Source organism: Lytechinus pictus, chromosome 5 (genome assembly GCF_037042905.1).
Source record: "Lytechinus pictus isolate F3 Inbred chromosome 5, Lp3.0, whole genome shotgun sequence".
NCBI lineage: Eukaryota > Metazoa > Echinodermata > Echinoidea > Temnopleuroida > Toxopneustidae > Lytechinus > Lytechinus pictus.
The window spans coordinates 38,114,999-38,138,192 of NC_087249.1; the positions used below are offsets into that span (position 1 = coordinate 38,114,999).

The following is a 23,194-nucleotide window of genomic DNA, read 5'->3' on the forward strand; positions in this document are numbered from 1 at the left end:
AGAGAACGACACTATATCACAAACTCAACAAACGATATCAATCAAAGGCTTCTACAATCGTTTCCATTGTAATAAATAATTTATTATCAAAACATATGTGCAAATATTCAAATTTTAAAGATGTGCAAATCGCGAGGACACTCTCGATTATAAAAATAACAATGATGTATATAATAAGTATAACATTAAATATCTATTCGAATTCTCTTCCAAAAATAATACAAAGTATCAATTACGATCGTCACGGTATATACATCTGGCTGAATGGAAAGTTTCGAGTCTATATCAAAACACGGTATTATGATATTAAGGTGTCATATTTGGGATTCGCTTAATCTGTCACACCCTTCGGAATATAGGTCAATCTATATCGCATGGAATTACCTTCATAAAATCCTTAAAGGGATTGGTGCATTTTGTGTAAAGTCTATGAGTGTTTGTGAGTAAAAATAAAGCTCTGAACTTGGCACAAGATACGCCTGCTTACATGACATAAAGCCTTTCATATACACTTCTTGAGATTACATCTGATTGTTAACCTAGATTGTAGAATTAATTTAGAACAAGTTATAAAAAATGGTTTGCCTAAATACTCGAATTTCACTGAAAAAATGCCTTAGGACGAATTGTCTTGTTTCAGTGAAAACCTTGGGAATATCGAGTTGATTGTAGCGTATCAATGCACTCATAGATTAGAGTGACGTTCAGACATCTTGATGGATTTACCAGCTGGAGAAAAAAAAAACCGTCATACATACAGACGGATCTACACAGTAATGAGTAACATATTTCACATTAACCCTTCTCTAACGGACACCCAAAATGTGTAGAATATGTCTATAACGGCCATTTGTTCAATAATTCACTCAAAAACATATAATGATCCTTGAATTCTTATTTGCGACATTAATTACTGTAAAAATTGACCTATTACATGTAAACAATACTAATCACGTCATGTTTTCATTGATATTAATTTTTTTTTTTAAGTATTATATATATATTTTTTAACAAATCATGACAATATGACACTAGCTGTCTAGTCAAGCTATCCACCAACATTCCTTCACAAGGTCTACATAGATTTATAGAATTTAATCTAAATTCTAATATTAGTCTCATTCTACCTCACAAAAACAAATGAATACAACAACTCATTATATAGAGGATTTTTTAAATCAAAGCTAACGAATTCCTTATAATAATATACAAAAAATTAACATGATATTATGCATTAACATTAAATCGAATAATATGTGTTTTCTTTAAAACATGCATTTAAATGGCAATTTACTAATCGTTATTTTCTGCGAGCATAGTAAAATGAATAAATTCAAGAAAGGTATTCCATTTCATTTTGAAATAATTTTCGATGTAAATTCAAATAGGTAAATTCGATAATTTTATAATCGTCTCACAAACATGTAGAAAGAACAGGTTTATAGTATATGTACAGTATACAATACATAAACTTTCTCTCAAGCTTCTTGCTGTTGCACTTTTGAATATTCATATTTTCCTTCAATTTAGTAAATGTCATTAAATGTAAGCTTCATAACAATATTAATTGAATTTATTGACTACAAATATACGTTTGACATAAATAGGAAAAATCAAATTTAAAGGATATATGACACCCAGAGAAAATACATTAATTGCACTATTTAAATACTTCTGTTTACACATTCAGATTTACTCTCGATATCGTCAATGCACTCTACCAGTTCAAAATATTGCACATATAAAATTAAAGCAGAAAATGTTGCCTATCTTGGTAAAAAATGGAAGCTCAGAATAGATCTTTTTATCATTTCGAAATATACATCTTTTTTCATAAGTACTGCTAAGGTGATCAATAGAATACATGGTTTAGGTATACTATTTGAAGGCATACATGTATATCAATTCGAATATCCGTGTTAAGACACTGTTAATGAGAACTAAATGTGGTATAATCCGATGTATTTACTCGTCATAGATCATGTGGCTGATCGAAATCCTCCATTGACTCTCTTAGATTTTTTTCAAATTGATTTATAAAAGCCATACCTTTTTGTAAGAGAATATCAAACCGACTTAAGTTAACTGCGCGAGCATAAAGCCGATTCGGTTCACATGGTTACTTCCAACATGTCCAATGGTACGGTTAATTGCAATGGCTAGTTTTCGGTTAACATCACGTGCTATTCTTATTTAGTTGCTCATCGAAATAATCCGGTTTAAACCGGAAATAATCCGGTTCCAAGTCGGTTGAGGTTATCCGGCTCTGATAAACTGTGTTTCATGTTACCTAGGGAAACCTGAATAAATAACAAAGGAAGAAAAGGAAATGTAGTTTTTGTTGCAATGTCACATCTGCTGAATATGACACTTTAAAATCAGTAATAATTGGGGCAGGAAATTTAGGTTAAGTTCAAATATTTCAGTGTTAATCTGTGGCAATAGTTCATGAATAATACCATTTTCCCACAAGTCTCTATAAATGTGCTATACAGGAATACGCTGATATACATTCAGTATAGTTCCTCGACGCCCTTTCATTAAAGGTCGCCTAAATTAAGAGTTTAAATCATTGTAGGAGAGATTACCGACTGTACTGCTTGTTATTGAGGTAATACACTAACTGAAAATTCTTATCTGTTTGCTGTTTCAATATTTCTGAAAAAATTACAATTTCAGAAACCATGATTATGAAAATTCTGATATTTCTGCTTACGTTTTTCTTTAGTTCCTTGACAATGTGCTGGAATGACGGCCTCTCACATGGGTCATGTGACCAACATTCCTGAATAAGATTCTGTAAATAATGGAGAAAAAAATTATTCATTTTTAGAATTGTAACGATTGTTGCATTAGAACTTGAAAATAAATTTGAAGTACTGTGATGTTGCAGGAGTAAAAATGTTAAAATAAAAAGAAGATAGATGTAAAATGCTACGAAGGCAAGTAGAAGAAGTGATTGTTATCATTAGAGAGAAAAGTAGGTCATACTGGACATACAAATCGACAAGGACAATTAAACAACGATTCAAAAGTAATCGAGTCAAATATAAAGGTGCAATTGAAGTAACGTTATTAACCGAGCTATTGATACAAACAGACTAAAACAAGAACACAATTATTTTCATCATCACATGTCAAACATTCATTTTGGGCTCAACTTTAGAACATCCAAAACTATGAATTGCAAATGTTTTCAAAGTATCGAGATATTAATTTTGTAGAGCTTTAGAAGTAGATTCATCTCTAATTTGAGAATAATTTTAAAGATGATTTACGAAATTGTCGTTATTTTACCTTGATGCTTGATGAACACGAGACCTTTCTGAAGTCGTCTCGTTTCCCTGAACATATCTGGTAGATGACGCTTTCTGAGCATGCGTATTGCAGAGGCCATCGACCAGCTATTATCTCGAATAGGATTGTTCTGAAAATGAAATGTAAAACTCAATTGAATATCACCGTTTACTACCCACAACATATAACATAGATATAGTAATGCAATATTGGCATTGATCTAATATATGAATGTTTGTCTAATTGATTTCTGAATATTAGGACATTTAAATCGTTCATCATCTATAATAAAGAAATATAATATATATGGCAATTACCCGAAAGCATAGACGTCAGTGCTATGTGTCTGTTCTGTGTAAGTGATAAGTTCGGGTGGAATTACGCGAGCAATAGCCAGGAGTTCAGGGGCAAGATAATTCAGTTTTCCCCTCGGTAGACATGCGTGATTGGATCTGTCAAAGAAAAAAATGAAAAATAAAACAATGTTTTTAACTTTTTTCATCTGGCTTAAAACATGCCAACATGTACGACACTGACAGTTTCTTTTTCTCAGTAGGCCGATATAGTGAAATATGAAATAATGAATAACTGCTTTCAAAACACATTTCAAACTTCGAACATATTCAAGTTCCTATGGCAATAATATAAACATTTTGTAACTGTATTATCATTTAGAATCAGACATGATTTGACAAGGCCATTATAGATCTCTAAAGCTAAAGATTTACGTTCAACGGTATTTGAATTGGATATCTATATCTTTCTATTACAATACAAGTAGTTTCGAATATCGTGTGAGCCACACATTAATATAAATGACTGGCGATGTCATGTAGTTTAATAGGGGAATTCCCGCGTTCCCCGAAATAGCATTAGTGAACGATGGTTTAAGCTAATTCCATGCGTCATGAACACTGATAGGGTTGGAAATACTATGTTTTCCAACGGATAAAAGTTCCAGGATTTGATGCAACATTCTGTAATATTCTACAAGTATACACGATAAGTGTTTCCATTGCGCCATACTTGAAATTTGTGTCTCTATAATACTGTAACTTTCCCCACTTACTAACTGCCAATATTCAAAAGGATATTTCCTAGTTTTAAGTGCCATCCCAAATCTCTTTAAAATATTAATGTCGGTAAAGATTAGAAGAGAGAGAGAGAAGAAAAACAGAACTTTTACAATTGCACACGAGGAAAAGCAATCAACCTATACAAACCCAAATCTTATAAGATCTAAAGTTGTTATTTATTCACCTTTGACATGTGACGTCACTGGTATCGACCCTGGTGATCGAAAGTTTGACCTTTGACTCGAGATAGACGCATCTGGATGATATATGTCCAACGATGATGCCCTTAGCATGAAGGTAACCCATAGCCTGGCCGATCTGACGGGCGATATCGATCTTTGGTATGTTAAAAGAGGTATGGATCTTTCTTCGTTGAACATGAAGATGATGATAGAGAGATGGGCCCTTGTGTATGCTAAAAGATTTCAAAATAGAAAATGAAATGATTAAAGCGATAATCTTGTTTTTATATCTTTGTTCAAATATCAGTAAGTAAAAGCCCTTTCTCCGACTTTTTGTTTGCTGAGATTTTATTACGAGAAACGTTTTGGTAAAATTATGTGAATATTTAGTACCGATGATTTCCATTTATATCAATGTAACATTTGTTTAGAACTTTGATAATGACTATGATGGGGTTTTTAAAGACAATTAGTGTTTTGAATAATTTGTGAAATGAGCTTACCTGTTGACGACCGCCAGATGACCAGGTTCTACGCAGGCACCCATAAAGAGAGCAATGTTTTCATGTCGTATCTTACTTAGAACGTCGACTTCGTCCAAGAAATCATTGATGTCGGTCGAATTAGAATTTCTCGTCTGTATCAGGACCTCACCATGCCAATGACCCCTAAAAACAAACACATCGAGGCATCATTTTATAAAGAAATTCATAACTGTCAAATACTGCAAAAGAGGAACAACTTTTTTATCTAATTTGGAACGTCATATTACTCATCCATATATTCAGATTTAAAGATGAGAGAAAGTGACAAAAGTTTATATATGTATATACATATATAAATATATATATATATACATCATTTTGATAGATTCTGATACGGTGACTCACACGCCCGATTATTGTATGCAATATACGTAATCTATAATCCGATTTCTAGCCAGTTATTGTTATTTGATGCATTATAACATTAAGGAAATCTTTGACAAGAGTGCATCAGATAGTTCGAATGCAATAGGCCATATTACTGACAATTCCCGAGAAAAATTCCCCTGATAATTTAGTAAGTTATCATTCGGATTGGTGAAAGTGTGGAGTTTTGCTTTCCTTTTACTTACTTGAATGTGCTTCCTAATTTGCCTCTTTCTATGCACCTGCCGTACTTTAGGTTGCCATGCGGTATGGTCCATTCACTAAGGCCTTCTTTGCGAGCTTCGTAATGAAGGGAAGAACTTCCATATTCATCTACTTCATCTGATACTATCTGATCATTAGAGTTGCAATTATTTTCTGCGGCAATAACGAAACAAAAGTGATTATCAATCTTGCGAGAACAAAATTTGTAAAGAAATATAATAGAGCGAAATTTAGATGTACGATATAGTTTCAATGCAAACACTAATTGGGGCTGGATCTGGATGACGGTTCGTAAATTATTTCACCACGAATTTCTAAGAATCTTGTTGTATATTTATAGAAATTTGGGTTAGATGTCACGTTATCGTATCATAATACAGATTGAAGGTTTCTTTTAACCGAACTAAATCAAAGTGTCATTGATAGTTAAACATTCGTAACTTATTGAACTTCATTTTAATCAGAGGTTTTTGAATTGTCTATATTCGGATGTATATTATTACATGGAGTATTAAGCACACACTGCAAATGAAAAACTAAACTGATCAATATCGCTTTTATAATGAGGCGTGAACGGAGATCAGAAGCGATAAAAGAGTGTGAAACCATTATGACGTCATAAAATGTCACGGCACACCGCATGTCCCCTTCATCACGTTGCATGATCAGTTATATTTCCAGTATCTGACCATTGCATGACATTTCATATGAACATATTTCATATTTTGTTAGAGATTTCATGAAAAAAATACGACGTGCCTCGAATCGATCGAGTTTGGGGTTGGCAATGACACGTGTTTTGAGAGATTCTAAATCTAGCCAGTAAGTTCAATGTAGGCCTATTCTTAGTGAGGGGAGGTTATCTAGGTTTTGTGTCAGGGTTCATCAAGGTTTGGATATGGAAAATTACAAGTAACATTGTTATTTACAGTACCTGGAATGTGGGAACAAAGGATGCATTTCCGGTCCAGGGGCCAAGTCGCAACGAGTGAACCTCCACCCTGTGACACGATTGTGTTAGTCTCGAATCCAGACTCGCAGTTACCATGGGCTGGACAATCCAATGATGTTGATCCAGGTGAGGGCTTGGTGGCTACCCATGCTTCGTGTCTACAAGCACGAGAGATCAAGGAAGGGTTTGGCAACGTGACCTCATCCGGGCCCAAACTATCAAAGACACTGATCTCTTTTGGTGTGTCGCATTCGGAGAGAAGGCCTACATCGGATTCAAGCGAGTAGTATCCGGATACCGAAGACCTATTTGAAGAATGGGATGATAGCGTTGACCTTGATACATGTCCAAGGGAGTAGTCCTTGTGGACACTGTCTGAGACAGTGGTACTGAGGCGTTGACGGGTGGTAGAACGTCTTACGCTGAATGTGGATTGGTGAGACTCGATTTCTCTGAAGGAATCAGTTGAAATCTCCCTGCGATTAGACTGTAGAGGGGTCGAGTTAACTGATTGATGTCTTCGAGTTGCTTCCAGGGCTGCGTGGCAAGTTGGTACACTGTTCCTACTCTCTGGACCTACAATATCAAGAATACAAAAAAAACATCATACTCCAACGCCATATAGGCTACATGAACACTGACCTTAACGTAATTTTGATAAGTCCGACTGAAATAATAATTGTACGAACATGATAGAAGGAACTAAAATATCAGTTACGTTAGTATCTTCGTGAGCAAACACGAAAATTCCTCATCAAATCTTTTAAAGGAAATATCAAATATGAGACAATTTTTGAGCATCTGTGCACCCACGCTTTCCTCCACTTTCAATTTCTTTTAATCAATTCCAACGATAATTGGAAATATAAAAATTATAATTTCACTCTGGTACTTTAAAAATAGTCATTTTACAATATACTTCACTCTTTTTAACTGACAGAATAAAAACAGGCGGGCGATGGTTCGTAAATAGAGAACATTGGACCTATAAAATACATGTTTAATACAGATGCGTGCATGAACCATATTAAAAAAAATATATATTTAACCAAATTGAATGGTGATATAAAAAATATGGAGAATTTAAGCACGCTATGGTCTCGATGCCAATTTGGCAAACTTTCATCGGATAATTTTTCTATGCATTGTGTGAAAGTACTTTTGGATATCTCAGTGCTCTGGCACTAGCTCTCATCTTTGTGTATAATTCCCCTATTCATGAACTTTCATGAAATGAATAAGTGTTATTATCTCGTAAGAGATGCAGGATAAGATTACGGACCTGGGGAAGTGCAAGTAATCGATGCTTTAATTTAGAAATCCGTGTCCTGTACCTTGTATCGTGTGCTCACACAATCATTGAAGGAATGGAAATGGTAATGCGGACATTCATAAGATTCAAAATTATTAGTGTCTGCACGAGGAAATTGACATAATTGGTTGTAAAATGTGATATATTTAAAAGACGACCAGGGAAAATCATTTTATGTTTAGTTATCCAAGAGTAAATAGGCAGCAGGTATATACATACAAATAAAAATACGCATATGTTAATATTGAGGTATAGTGTGAACATGGACCTATATAGTAGGTCCATGGTAAGAACGAACCCGCTGAGGATTCGATTGTGCGTACCTGTCGCTATAAACGTGTGTTTAGCGGCGAGTTCGCAGAGCTTGGCTGCTTGTTGTGCACATCGACGATGACATCTTACTCTGAAAAATCGAGAGAAAAAAAGAAAGAAAATTAATCTCAAAATGGAATCAATGAAGTGTTTGTATAGAGTCGTTTTAAAAGCACACGTTGGATTCAGAGTAGCTTTTCCTCGGCTGCACATTAATTATTAGAAGTTGGGCCATATGTCGACCAAAGTCATCGCTATATGAGTACCATTGTTTTATAACCTTATCACCCTCAATACACAAAGAACAAGATGACAAGAAAATAAGATATACAAATGACATGTCTATGTCATTTTGTTTGAGATTGGCAATGGGTTATTTTGAAAATACGATGTAATTTGTAAGGGAAAAACGAGGACTTGGCATGGGATTAGTGTTTTGCAAATTTCCGCTCCAAAACGCTGGTTACGTGAGATCCAGAAATATGCCAGTTTCGCCAGGGTGACAAAATTATAGGCCTATGCCAATTCAGATTTCACATAACACCATAGAGGTGGATAAAACACTCAAAACAGAGTAGTATATTATAAAAGGCTGTTAACATGTTCAATACATACATGTAGACAAGGCGAAAATCAGACTTCTATGAAAGGGTGGGGGTATGAAATGAACAGTAAATCCGGGTTATTTTCAATGTGGAATTTTTTGTTGCGCTTTGTTTCTTTCCCGGTATATGCAATCATCGTGATTATGAACGATACAGTTACCTGATTAGTAATATCAAGATGGGTAAATTATGAATTGTTCAAGGCACGAGGATGATGAAGAGAATCAAATTAAAATGGAGGCTAATATCGTTATTGTTCACGTTTTTTATACTGATGATTCGAGCCGAGATTTACTGACTAACCTGCAATCCTTACAGCGTAGAGTCATTACAAACATTGATTTCTTGCAAAAATCACATCGCTTCGCTGGAGACACGAGCTGTCGTGTATAGCTGTGTAAAAAGAAAATAATAATCTTGAATATTCTTCAATTAACAATATAACTAATGAAATGCATGCTTCAATCACAATATTGTAAGCTATGTGTAATGGGTTGCTCGTTTTTTTCACAGAAATGTGAATGATAATAGAGTACTACTCAACACTGAATCATCAATCATCGTCGAGCATAACTGATTTTACTATACATGCTATATAGGCATATATTAAGACAAAGGAGGAAATTATGTGATGCACCATACAATAAATTAAGAATGGATCGTTAATTACAAAGAACATAATTTGCTTCGGTATTCCTTTTCGGTCAATCAAGAGTAATATGACAGGCTACCTGATGATATCCCACTATCACATGAACAATCATGTTATATTTTGTTATATACGCGCAGTCACGTGATCACGTAATTAATCAGGTGATGAGACAGTCAATAAAATCACTTCACACAACTACTTCCTATCTGAAAGCAATAGTGTTATTTTTTTTTAATTGCAACACGTGCATCCAATATTGATACTTTATAGTTATGCGAACTTTGTTAAGAGGGAAATTTTGTTTTATGACGATTTTGAGTATCAGTAATTAGGGGAATTACCATATATATATATATATATATATATATATATATATATATATATATATATATATATATATATATATATATATATATATATATATATATATGTGTGTGTGTGTGTGTGTGTGTATTACATACCTCCATTCCCGATAGACAATTTACAATCGGCCCAATCTGTTTCTTTTCATGCTTTCTCATCGTAAATATCACAGAATCTAATTTCTATAAATAGAGATCAATCGAAATGCTTTTCCATATTAAGATAAGGATCTAAGCAGTCGTTCTTAATTGGACATGTGATAAACATGAACCTCGCTCAGAATATCCCGAAAGTTCAATATTTCCCTCGTATTCTGTCCATTAATTTTTGTATATTTTTTTAGATAAAGGGTCACTCTGATTCGTTTAAAAAGACTGTTTATTGCTGCCAGTTTTATAGATTAAAACACGTGTGACCCTTTAAGCGTGCATCTACCATGAAAGGCTCTATAAACCGGATTTAAGATATACACAAATACCAAGACCAATGACACCCTGCACTTTCCAGATTTATTTAGTAACATATTTTGTATAGAAGTTAGATTTCTCTCTCCAACTCAAGATTTCGTGCTTTCATGTACGAGGGAAAGTTAGGGTAAAGATTTCGTCTACTTATGACTAAAGTAGTGGAGCTGTCCCGACCATCGCCCCTCTGTAAATCCGAGTTATTACAAATGACCTACAATCAACGATCCTCGACGGGTTAAGGGCAAGGCAACGAGCCGATATGGGATACAACCATATCATTCCATCTGTATTATAGATTGTATGTTGAAAAGATCATATTTCGGTTTACAGTTCTTGGTAAAAGTGTATGAACTATATTACACTAATCAAGCTTGCCCCCCCCCCCCCCACGAGCACAAATCCCACAAATAATGATTTGCTTTTCTTCACACGAAACGTTAATGCATATCGGAATTGCACATGGTGTTTAATTCAATTTAGTTTACCCCATAGTGATAGTGGACAACAAACATCGTGAAACTGTTTTAATTCGGGATAAAACCAAAATAGATGGAAAATGCTATAGGTGAATTATATTCTCCTATATGTGTCTGTACCCCATTGATCGCTGACGCCATTTAACCGTTGCACCCCTAAAATACCATACCCTAAATTCACCCAAAGGTTTTACCCCCTTCCTAGATTCCCTGTGGTGAAAGTTTAGTTAACCCTAGCGGTAAGCAATTGGTCAGATGCCAAACAAGGCATGCAGGCAAAGAGACCGACATATGCCAAGTTGTCTTTCAATAATAAACACACGACTTTCGTGGTTGAAGGGTGGAAGTAAATTCGATTTCTTCCCCAAAACATGGCAAATGAGCATGGTGGAATTTAGATGACGGTCTAGCTCTGAAAATCTGATTATTGTGTTTTATGTCATGTTCTTAAATTCTTATTTTGTAAATTGGAAAATTTATACTTTTATAAAATCTACCCACATGTATAGACATTGTAATGTCTAAATATCAAAAAAAGTAGATAACCATTTTAAATCGACACTTTTATTGGGCATCAATATTATAGACCCTTAAAATGTAATCATTGGAAATAAATGAGCATTGAAATTAGTAAATGGGTTCGTTGTCGATTTCTTTTTTACGATAAAGCTTTGAGAATGGAATGGCAAGGGTTTTAAATGAATCAAAGCCAAAATGCATTCATTCATTCGGGGAGGGAGGGGGCATGAGTGTTAAGGAGATATATGAAATGCCAAGTTTACATAGAAAGCAGACCTTAACCAACGCTATTGGCATTTGTGCCAGACATTGTCTGTTTTTATTGGCAATATAGACGTATAAAATTAATGTGAAAATTAATGTGAAAATTAATGTTGAAAAAATTAAGCTTTATCAATTAGAGAGATTAAACATATTTCACTGTATCTACAATTGCTATATACGAGAGAAATGTAAGACCATATAGCTTCCTTCTTTTGAAAGATGGGTGAATGGAATGAGAATTGTATAATTTTTCTGTAGTAATTCCTAGAAGATACGTTGACCAGGCCTCAAGAATGGAGTACGGTTAGCCAGGGCAGTGTAATGTTGTAATATTAAGTTGACTTCTTGCTCTGGGCAAATTATGATTTAAGAGCATCGAACCTCCACTCTCTCCCTATATTGTTGCCCTCCCTCTCCCTCTATCAATTCTCTCTAATCATTCATAACTTTTTCAATCTTCCTTGAGATTAATATTACGAATTCGTAATGAATTTGTTTGAAATATAAATGAACAAATTTTGATTGAAAAATAATTTTGCATACAATTTTGTTTTAACAAACAATAGGTTGGTTTACTAAGAGTGCAAGTCTGGATTGATTATTATGAGATTACTTGAATTTTAGTATTGAGAAAAGCGGTAGTCGCAGCCTCTTTAGAGAGTGTGAAGAATAAAACATTACTGGTCTGGTGGAAATAACCTTTAATCCTCAATAGGCATGATAGGGGTACTCAAATGCGAGTTTATAAGACTGTCATTAAAATTCAAGATGATAACAAAAACCTAAGATGCGGGCGGGCAGATATACTGGGGGCGTCTACTTCGTATCAGTGTCAATTTATACTAACATGACTAAAGTCTCTCAAAAACATTTATATTATAACTTAAGGAAATAATTGGTTGTTGTTATTTCAGTCTAAGAGACACCCCTCATTAAATGAATAAATAAGGTACCTAGGCTTGTAGATGTAACTACGATACATGCATTTTGAATCCAATCCAACAATCTTATTCTTCTCTATTCGTCTACCCTCCCCCACCCCCACCCCCAGTTCACTGAATTTCGCACTCGCTATATCCTGCAACTCACCTCTCTCTCTCTATCAAATTCAAACTAAAAGTCAGAGCGGGGTTCTGAGCAGACTCGACCCGGTTTTAATACAAGGTTTGAGTTATCTGTCGTCACCCACTTTCCAAAATGATCATAATACCGCACGTCATATTCAGTGCCCCCTCCTCCCTCGTTACATAGGTCTTTCACACATACACACTTTTTTTTCAACATGTTTTTATTAAGGATTTCATTCAAATGGATTACATAAACTCAAGATAAATACAAAAAATTACAAATCTTCATTCATTTTATATCAACAAGGATATGCAAAAAACAATATATATATATATTTACCCAAAAAAAATTACAAATCTTCATTCATTTTATATCAACAAGGATATGCAAAAAACAAAATATATATCTATTTACCAAAAACTGAAGCACATAAGGACGGAATGAAATTCCTTAAAAATATACTGTTATATCTATAAAAAAAAAACCTAACTTAACTGAGCCCCCACCCTCTATGTATTTTAATAATAATTAATATTGAATTAATGAATGATTTGCAGGAAAACAGAAATCAGCATACACGTATTATAATTGCATCCCATTTTACATCAAGCTTCAACAAAACTTTACATAATTATACACACATACACACACCCACATTAACACCCACACACCCATGCACATACCATGCATACGTAAACAAACATAATATATACAAATCTGCATATGAACGTTTACATTTTTTGCGAAATAGGATACAGAAAGAAAACCTGCAAATCATATTGATACAAGAGAAGGGGAAATTGAAAAGAACTAGTAAAAAGAAGAAAGAAAATCATCAACATTCACACCAGGAATCATACTCGCACCACACTAGACGCATCCCACCTGTTCACATCCAAATCTCTTCAACTTTAGTTCATCCCATTTCTGTAAATGTAAACTTAACTTGCCTGACTTCGTTGCCAGGCGACTTTCTTCCTCTATAGAACCCGTAATATATTTTTGTATTTTAATGAATGACGGTGCCTGGCCTTCAGCTCTGGAATTAAAAATTGCATATTTAATAAAAAGAATAACAGAATTGACACATTTGATGCTACAAGAATTTCCAGGTAATCCTAAAAATATTTCCCTCCAATTCAAAGTTCTTAATTCAACCATGGAGCTATTACAGAGCTCTATGATTCAACTAAACAAAAATGATCAATACAAAATTTCCACAGAGGTTTAACTTTTATGCAATCCATGAGTATATGAAAGTACGATTCAGTTTCTGTACAACAAAACGAGCAGTAATTATCTCACACGAAACCAAATCTCATCAAATGTTCTTTTGTATATATTGCTCCATGTAAAAGCATAAACTGAAATTCCCTTTTGTTTTCTTATAAGAGTTGTACTCCTGATATATCCAAATAATTTACAAAAGTTCTGCATCAGTAAAATTAAAATCACTGTGACCATCCTTGAGTGTTAATTTGTATAGTTCTTGTAGATTGGTAATAAACAAGTTATAAATTGTTTTTTATTTAATTACCTCAAAAGCTGTTTCCTGTTTTCCAATATTCATACTTATCCCAAAGTCTACGAAATCAATTTTTTTTAACTTTATTGAACTATTAAAATTTTTCCAACTTGTTGGTATAACGTGCACAATATCTATTCTTTGGAGAAGTTGATTTGCGGTAATACCGAGATTTTGAGAAAAAAAAGTCACAGGCTTCAAGTGGCCATTATCAAAAATTTGGTCAACGCTAAAAATTCCTTTATTGAAAAGATCATTGTCAAAAATTGTTTTACCTTTTATACAAATATGTTGATTATTGAATATAATAGGGTTAACCTCCTCTTCAGAATAACGATATTTCCTTAAGTCTTGCCAAGCCTTCATCATTTCTGAATAAAATTAAGGTATTTCTATATTTAATTTTGAAGGGTCAAAGTCACATAGAAACAGATATCTCCCCCCAACTGATCGAAAACAAAAATCAAAATACAACTTCCAAAACACACACCCAACGCACCCCCCCCACACACACACACAATTCAAATTCAAATTCAATTCAAAAGTTTATTGATATAAAATCCTGACATTTAAGGATCATCATCAAAAACAAAGAAACATAAGAAAAAATAATAATACAACATGAACATAACATAGTAACAACGAAGTATTCAAAATTAAAAAAAATAAAAAAATAAAATACAAAGAAAAAAAAAACAGAAGAAAAATACCAATCTTGGATGAAATGTTAGATACGAGATACATAAATGCTTACAATATACATACACATACATAATATACCTAAACATTAATGCACCCATATACAAATACATAAGTATAATATCATATTTTTCTTTCAAGCATCCTAAGTCTCTCCTCGTACATATAACTTATTCCTATAACACATAATTTGCTAATATCCATGTCATTGCTACCTAATATTAATTGGAATTTGTTTTTGTTAGCTATATTCATAAAATCGGGCAGTACTTCCTTTAAATTGTTAAATAATTTATTTCGGGGTTCTTCGAGGGCCTTACAGTGTACAGTGAAATGGTATTCATCCTCTACAAATGACGAGCAAACAGGGCATATTCTGTCGTTTACAGCAATCCTATTGTATCTACCTTGTTCTATCATAAGTTTACTATTGCTTATTCTTAACTTTGCAAAATTAGTGATGTGCGTCTTTTCAATATCTAATAGTAGGTAATTTTCAATCTTATAATCTTTTTTCAGTGTTTTATAGGTTCTTAGTTTATTGCATTGGTCATGGGAATGTTGGGTGTTATCGTTGAGACTGTTTTTCCATGATATTATATAACGATCATTGAGTTTGTTTACAATTGCTTTCAGAAGTGCCTTTTTTGAGAAGGTTCCCTGGTTTTCCCACACATGAAGGAAACCAATTTGTTTTAATAATATTCGTATGTAATTTTGGAACCCGTTATTAAAATGAAGTGATACATCGTATGCTCTTTTTACAAGACTGTTATCTTTTATTGAAATTATGTGATGCCAGTATCCAATGCTATGTTTAAAGCTGATATATATAACGGATATCGCCCTAATTCGGCCAAAATAGCACTATTAGTTGCTGATCTATGAACGCCAAGAACCGTTTTCAAGTATTGGTTATGTATCTTTTCAGGAAGAAATGATTTATACAGTTTTTCTATTTCTTTATCTTCACGTAAGAGCGTTGGTAAACTCCAAATTTCGGTACAATATAATAGGATGGGTTTTACACATGAGTCAAATAATTTTAAATGTGGAAGTGCTGCGACTCTATTGTCTGGTATGGTGTTTCTGATACAAAAAGTGGCTTTCTTTGCTTTCCACATTAACTGTTTGATAGCTGCCGTGAAGGAACCCGAGGGTTTAAATATGAGTCCTAAATATTTGTATTCATCTGTTATTTTGACGGGGGCAGTATCTATAAGGAAGGAATTTTTTCTTATTACCCGTCCGGCTTTATTAAATATCATTATTTGTGTTTTTTTCATGTTAATCTTAAGATCCCATCTATTACAGTAATCATTTAATTTATTTAAACATGTTTGGAGCCCAGGTGCGGTCTCGGATAGTATTACAAGATCATCTGCATATAACAAACAAGATATTTTGTTTTGATCCAAACTCACAGGCCTACACTCGTCATCAAATATATCGACTAAGTCATTGATGTAGAGCGAAAAAAGTATTGGGCTGAGTATGCATCCTTGTTTTAGTCCCACAGATGTATTAAAATAAGGCGTCCGTCCTTGTTGTAATTTAACAGAAAATTCAACTTTTGCATACATGTCTTGTAGAATATTTAAATAATCACCACATGCGACATATTTTTTCAATTTATGAAATAGGGCCTTCCTGTTTATCGAGTCGAACGCTTTTTTTAAATCAACAAAGCATGCATGTACATATGTATTTTTTTTGAAAGCCTGATTTATTATGGTTTTGAGGGTAAGTATATGGTCAGTGGTACGGTTCCCCTTTCTAAATCCTATCTGCTCTTTACATATTATATTGTTGTCTTCTGTGTAATCATTCAATCTATTGTAAAGAATTCTAGCGAAGAGCTTGCCGAGACAACTAGTTAGAGAGATACTTCTATAGTTATCAGGGTTATCGACTGACCCTGATTTAAATATTGGCTTTATCAAATTCCTCCTCCAACTCTCTGGGTAAATTCCCGTTTTTAAAATTGCATTAAAAATGTTTGTTATTACGTCAGCATTAAAACTACAGGAGATGGTAAGCATTTCATTAAGGATATTATCGGGCCCACAGGATTTGTTTCTTTTCAGTGATTTTATGGCATTCAATACTTCTTGTTTTTTTACATTGAAATTTAATACATTACTTCTGTTATCCCTTAACGTAGGATCTGACTGGATGTTTTCAGGTTGTTCAGTATACTGGTTTTCATAATTCGTATTCATTAATTGTTTTATGTAGTCATACCATTCACCCACAAAAAAATATACGGCTTCAAATAACCAGCAATCATCCAGATCAGACTCTAAAAATAAATTGATCTTAACTCTGATAATATTTGAACACTATTCGTATACGGCACACCTTTTACCTTTATGCAGGCATGTCCATGTTCAGCCCCCCCCCCCCTCCAAACTTGCCTCAAACCAAATTATTATGAAAATACGTTATTTTCCTGCATTCAAGTTTATGTCTACTTTATTTTGAAGCAACCTTACAAATATATTGAAATAAAAGCTACCTCACAAAGCGAACAAATTATCAGACCCAGTGGAGCGGATCCGGTCCGTGTGCCTCCCCCCCCCCCCCCCCCCCCTTGAAAGACATTTTTTGTGGAATACGTCAAACATACGCAAGTGAGGACTTTGTTATGACCCCCCCCCCCCCCATTTTGGAAAATCGTGGATCCGCCCCTGATCCGACCTAGTCTGCTGTGCAAACCCTTCACTCGAGTAAAGGGTTTGAATTGCAGTCTACTCATGCCTTGTGTACTGAAGGAAACAGCAAGTTTTGTACATGTGCTAGTCTTTGCGTGGAGACACACTTGTTGATCAAAGTTTCAATAAGGGTCTGTGCCTGCAGACTAGATCCGACCTGTGAATGCCCTTGAGTGATTATGCTGATTATTTTCCTGCATTCAAGTTTATGTCTACTTTATTTTGAAGCAACCTTACAAATATATTGAAATAAAAGCTACCTCACAAAGCGAACAAATTATCAGACCCAGTGGAGCGGATCCGGTCCGTGTGCCTCCCCCCCCCCCTTGAAAGGCATTTTTTGTGGAATACGTCAAACATACGCAAGTGAGGACTTTGTTATGACCCCCCCCCCATTTTGGAAAATCGTGGATCCGCCCCTGATCCGACCTAGTCTGCTGTGCAAACCCTTCACTCGAGTAAAGGGTTTGAATTGCAGTCTACTCATGCCTTGTGTACTGAAGGAAACAGCAAGTTTTGTACATGTGCTAGTCTTTGCGTGGAGACACACTTGTTGATCAAAGTTTCAATAAGGGTCTGTGCCTGCAGACTAGATCCGACCTGTGAATGCCCTTGAGTGATTATGCTGGCAAAGTTTTTAGCCAACAGACAATGACCCATGAACAATAGTTCACCATGACCAAACTCTCGATTGCACTGAACTCCCTATTATTAGTGTAACTAACACTACAGCTGATGATAAGGCCTTAAGGGCCAAATGCTGTTGAGCAGTCCTTCAAACCAAATGGCCCAGCAAATGGCATACGGTAGCCCGACGGTAGCTCAACCTCAATAGTATTACCGTCGACAGTTACAATAGTCAATATGCCTACATGCTTATAACTAGACCTAGGAGTAGGACTAGGTTATTTTCTTTTTTTCCAAACACAATATAGATCTAGATTGCGAGCACTGTGTCAATGACAAGACTTTTGACATTTTTATAGGCCTCAAAATTTCACGTACCGTAGTAGATCATTATTAGGTCTAAAGCCAAAGGGGGCATTCGTTGCCACACTTGTGCCATCGAGTTAAAGGCAAGTTCATACGAACAATTTAGCAGAATAAAGTTGTTTAACTCTAATAAAGCAAAGTACATGGTATAGAAAATGAATTATGTAATAAAAATTCAACAAAAATACAAGTTACATAGAACTAGATTGTAAATGATCTTACCAGTGCTTTGCTCTTAGTAAAAGTGTCTTGTGCAGTTGTTCCATGATCAGTGCTATATGTTCCTTTGGTTGCATGGTGGTAGTGATTAATCCAAGAAAATAAAGAGAAATCAAGCTTTGGAAATACTTGTAGATATAATATACAACTAATGTTTAAAAAAATGAAAAGAGAGCTCACAACGGGCCGTCCGTACTTGATGCCTGGTCGCTCGAGAATGCACGATATAATTTATAGGCCGTTAATTGTGCACACACAAAAAGCTGCAGACACGCGTCTGTAGCTGAGCACGGCACGCGACTAATACACACACAGCTATGTCGAGTTCGAATTCACCCACACAGAGCCAAGCAGACGATCAATGCACGGCACGCGAGTAGGCGGAGCGTCGCACAAAGAATAAAAGAACGAGTCACCCAATCGCAAAGTGTTACCAATATGACCAGGGTCGCTTTTCCCTTAGATGTTGCCGTCTTTTGTTCTTTTGTATCTGGAAGAAGTTTTGTTCAGGTTGGTTCTAAAAATGCTTTGTGATGGCACGTCATCAAACTCCCGACAAGGCTTTCCCGACAACAGAAATACTTCTACCTATAACAAAAACGGAGGAGTATCAGTTGAGTTTAGATAAACGAGTGAACCGAAATAAAAAAGAAAAGGCGTAAGCGAATTGGTATATCCTCTCTCCCCTTCTCTCCATATCCCTCTACTACCATACGTAGATTTTTAATTTATTGAAAATATAGCTCCCGTTCACAGAAAATTGTTTTGATATTACAATAATTATCAAATTGTCACGTAACATATTAAACTTTGTATTTGACACTAACAGCAAGTGGTATGTTTTATCAGGTTAAATCCAGTTGAAATAGTAGTTTAACAAATATTACGGTCTGTATAATTATGTGTTTCGGTGATTGTCATAATCTGAGTCTTTGCAACACAAATCCCCATAGCAAAGATATTACCTAATTTGGTTTTCGTTTTGTCTCCTTTTATAGAATTGTTACAATATGAATTTGTATCTATAATTAATAACAAATCGTTGCAAAACGTACATCTAAACAATACACCGAAACTACAACTGCATCATCTACAATAAACTGAAACTGGACAAGGCTGAAAAGCCCAAACTTTACTGTATATGGAATTTTTCATTATATCATCTTCCACTCATATATCTATAGGTTCAAAAGCATATTTTAAACACAAACAACATATCATTCCTGTAAGCCCCTAAAAATAATTTCAAAACCCATCTGGTCATGATATTATGATTGTAAGTACATGTATAGGCAGAGATAACTTTCAATTTAATGATGTTCCTATTATTATGAATCTAAAATGGGCGTGTATATAGGCTTAATCATAAAACAATTTCCATACCGAACGACATGTTGGGAATTAAGGTAATAGGTTAGGTTGCATGGTCTGTAGTCGTCTTTACCAGTATGACCGTGTTGGGAATTAGAACTCCTTTCTTGACCAAGCCTTTGACGGGGTGTTGGTCTCTCGTTGAAATATAAGATATAAATAGTTTATTATTCAAGAAGGACGTCTGCTTACATTACAATTCAGCTAGTACCTACGTTCGATCTAAAATGCCTGGAAATACTCAAACAAGATCTTATACGGGTAGTGCATAATACACTCTTCAAAAGGACTAGCCACAATAGTTGTGTGCCCGACACTCACCCACCCCCCCCCCCCAAAAAAAAAAAAAATGATAATAATAATAATAAATAAATAAAATTTAATTTTAAATTAAAAAAATAAATGAATGACAAAATCAACTATTTGGCATGTGCAGCCAATTTTCGTAACAAAACGAAAATCATATCGGTATATGAGGCGGACACATCATTTTGACCAATAACTGTTTAGTGTAAAGACTATGATAGGCTTATGTTCTATTATAGGGACTATAATTCCCTCTCTGTTTCGGTTCTCCACACTCTTAAAAAAAGTCAGTTAAATTGACTAGACCAGCAGTCAGCAGGGTGCAACTGATATGTCTAGTCACATTTCCGACTAATATTCTAGTCAGAAATAACTAGTAAAATACGACTAGAAAATAGTCAAATATGAGTAGAATAACAGTTGCACCCAGCTCGCCCTATTAACTAGTCATTTTTTACGGATTTATTTTTAGAGTGCAGATTAAATTTCGCATTGAATCAACCAATAAAAGAGCCACTTTTTTTGATGGGTCAAAATCATCTTCAGCCCAGTGTTTTGGTGTATATCACGTAATTAGAGGAATCATTTTTAAACATTTTAACAAACCTGTCAACTATACTGCACAAGTTAGCATGCCAGATGCATTGGGATTTTTTTTTACAACTTTTTGATTTGTAACCAAAATTTCTGAGAGTGTAGCATTGAAGGATTTCTCATTGGTAATAAGGAATTTAGCAAATTGAACTTGTGAAGTGTTCATTTTCATCTCTCTATCCCCCCCCCTTCTCTCTCTCTCTCTCTCTCTCTATCTCTCCGTAACTCTTTACTGGACCCTTTCATTTTGTTTTTTTCTACTTCATGTACTTCTCAGTTGCTTCATCCTTTTTTGTGTCATTTTCTATGTTGGCAAACGTCCATAAATATCATTATAATTTATGTTGAATAACTTTGAGGGGCCCACAAAATACAAGTCATTGCTTTTCAGTGGACCCCTCCATTTTCACAAAATATCAATCTATATTAGTGTCATACTTCATTTGTTATTGATTGTAATTAATTTCTGTTTCTGTTTATGGTTAATCCCGTATATAGGAGCTCGACAGGACAGCTTTTTTTGCTGGTAAACGCCAAGCAGGTATATAACAAATTACCTAGGAAACACGTCTAGGTTAATCAGTTATTGTGGCTGTGTTGTAGACGACGGATATTACTCTTGGGCCTTTTTATAACAGTGAAGACAATGGCAGAATGGGGAGGATTCGAACTCACAACCTAGTGATTATGAGTCCAATGCTCTAACCACTGGACCACATATAATGCTCTTTAGTTATTCTTAATGTAATAATGATACATACAATTATTTTGTTTATTGCATCGACTTCATTTTTTGACAAAACCGTATTTTCCTGAAATGTGTTTTGTTTGAAATGAAATAAATGAAATTAAATTGAAGTGTTTATTCTAAACTAGAAAGTCAATCTTGCCAGCATATATGCACATGAGCTAATATTCAAACGAGTGTTGTAACTCAACCTAGCCTCATACAAACTCTATTAGAGAAAGATAAAATGGAAATCTCTATCTTAAAGAAAAGTCCAGTATTACTCATGATAAGTCATACGCAGAAAACAACGCAGGTTGAGGGAATATCAGTCTGAACATGCCAATTCTGAGATAGGATACAGGGTGTGATCGTCGATTTTGGATCAGACATGTTTCCATGGTAACCCGTGCGGTGTGACCTTGACAATACTTAGGGAGTTTCCCCCTCTATCCATGACTGAGGTATGTAGTCTAATCAAACTTTATGACGGGCAGTGGTGCGATGAGACCCCCCCCAAAAAAAAAAAAAAAAAAAAAAAAAAAAATTGAGGGGCACAATGTGGCATATGCATGGGGCAAAAATATCTATTGAAAACAAGACGTGAGCGAGTGAATTTTGACCTTGTTAGAACGAAAGTCTAGTTTTGTGATAGATTTTGACTTATTTATACAAAATTATACCATATTTAACGCATTTCTTTCTTTCTTTCATTCATTTTTTCTTTCATTTTTTTTCTTTTTGCCGTGGAACTCAAGGGGGTAACCCCAACCCCCTACCCATAAACCATTAAAGCGAATTGGGATTGTTGATTTGAAATGAGAACAAAACATAATTAATTGAGTTGATTAATCTCCAATGTCATTTGTGTATACACTTAATATACTAAATAGAGGATTTTGAAAATATGAATAAAACATTAAGTATTGACTCTTACCTGGAATCACATTTTCATGGAATATGATATCCAAATTGACGCACCGCTCGCATCTATGTTCTCCGAATTATCAACAAGTTACGGCTTCATAATATAACAGCATCAAACTGTTCAAAGCTTACCAAAATCACACAAACCATGAACACTTTTTTGTTTACTTTGTATACGTTGAAATATAGATTTCAGAAGTGCGTATGAAATAAAAGAGGACTGAAAATTCCAATAGAGTATATCACAAAATGAGTGTTTATAGGCCTAGGAAGATGTTGTTATATATGCTATTCATTATTACCCACATTAAAACATGGTTTACAAACACTGTGGAGCACCAGTCATTTTACTCAGGTAATATCATTTTTAGGTTAGTTCAAGTGTTCAACACCTATGGGTGTTATCAAAACATCTTTTAATGTTACTTTAAGATTCTT

The 23,194-nt window shown here is 34.5% G+C and overlaps 1 protein-coding gene across 1 annotated transcript; it reads right to left on the bottom strand.

Annotated features, from left to right (window-relative positions):
- Window positions 1-54: 54 nt before the first annotated feature.
- Window positions 55-19,150, bottom strand: LOC129262030 (kinase suppressor of Ras 1-like). Its single transcript, XM_054900065.2, has 11 exons — window positions 18,835-19,150; window positions 9,176-9,265; window positions 8,279-8,358; window positions 6,626-7,219; window positions 5,673-5,844; window positions 5,059-5,223; window positions 4,558-4,788; window positions 3,615-3,749; window positions 3,298-3,427; window positions 2,717-2,797; window positions 55-2,300 (listed from the first exon to the last, which is right to left on the bottom strand). Exons 1-11 carry the CDS (start codon window positions 18,906-18,908, stop codon window positions 2,220-2,222), a joined length of 1,833 nt encoding a protein of 610 aa, XP_054756040.2. The 5' UTR covers window positions 18,909-19,150; the 3' UTR covers window positions 55-2,219.
- Window positions 19,151-23,194: the final 4,044 nt, after the last annotated feature.

Excerpts from the sequence above, each read along its gene's own strand:
- LOC129262030 (XM_054900065.2), bottom strand. The coding sequence starts at position 18,908 with ATGCAACCAAAGGAACATATAGCACTGATCATGGAACAACTGCACAAG. Across the intron at positions 2,798-3,297 it reads CGTGTTCATCAAGCATCAAG|AATCTTATTCAGGAATGTTG; the intron begins GTAAAATAACGA and ends CATTATTTACAG. Across the intron at positions 2,301-2,716 it reads TCAAGGAACTAAAGAAAAAC|GTTTCCCTAGGTAACATGAA; the intron begins GTAAGCAGAAAT and ends TTATTTATTCAG.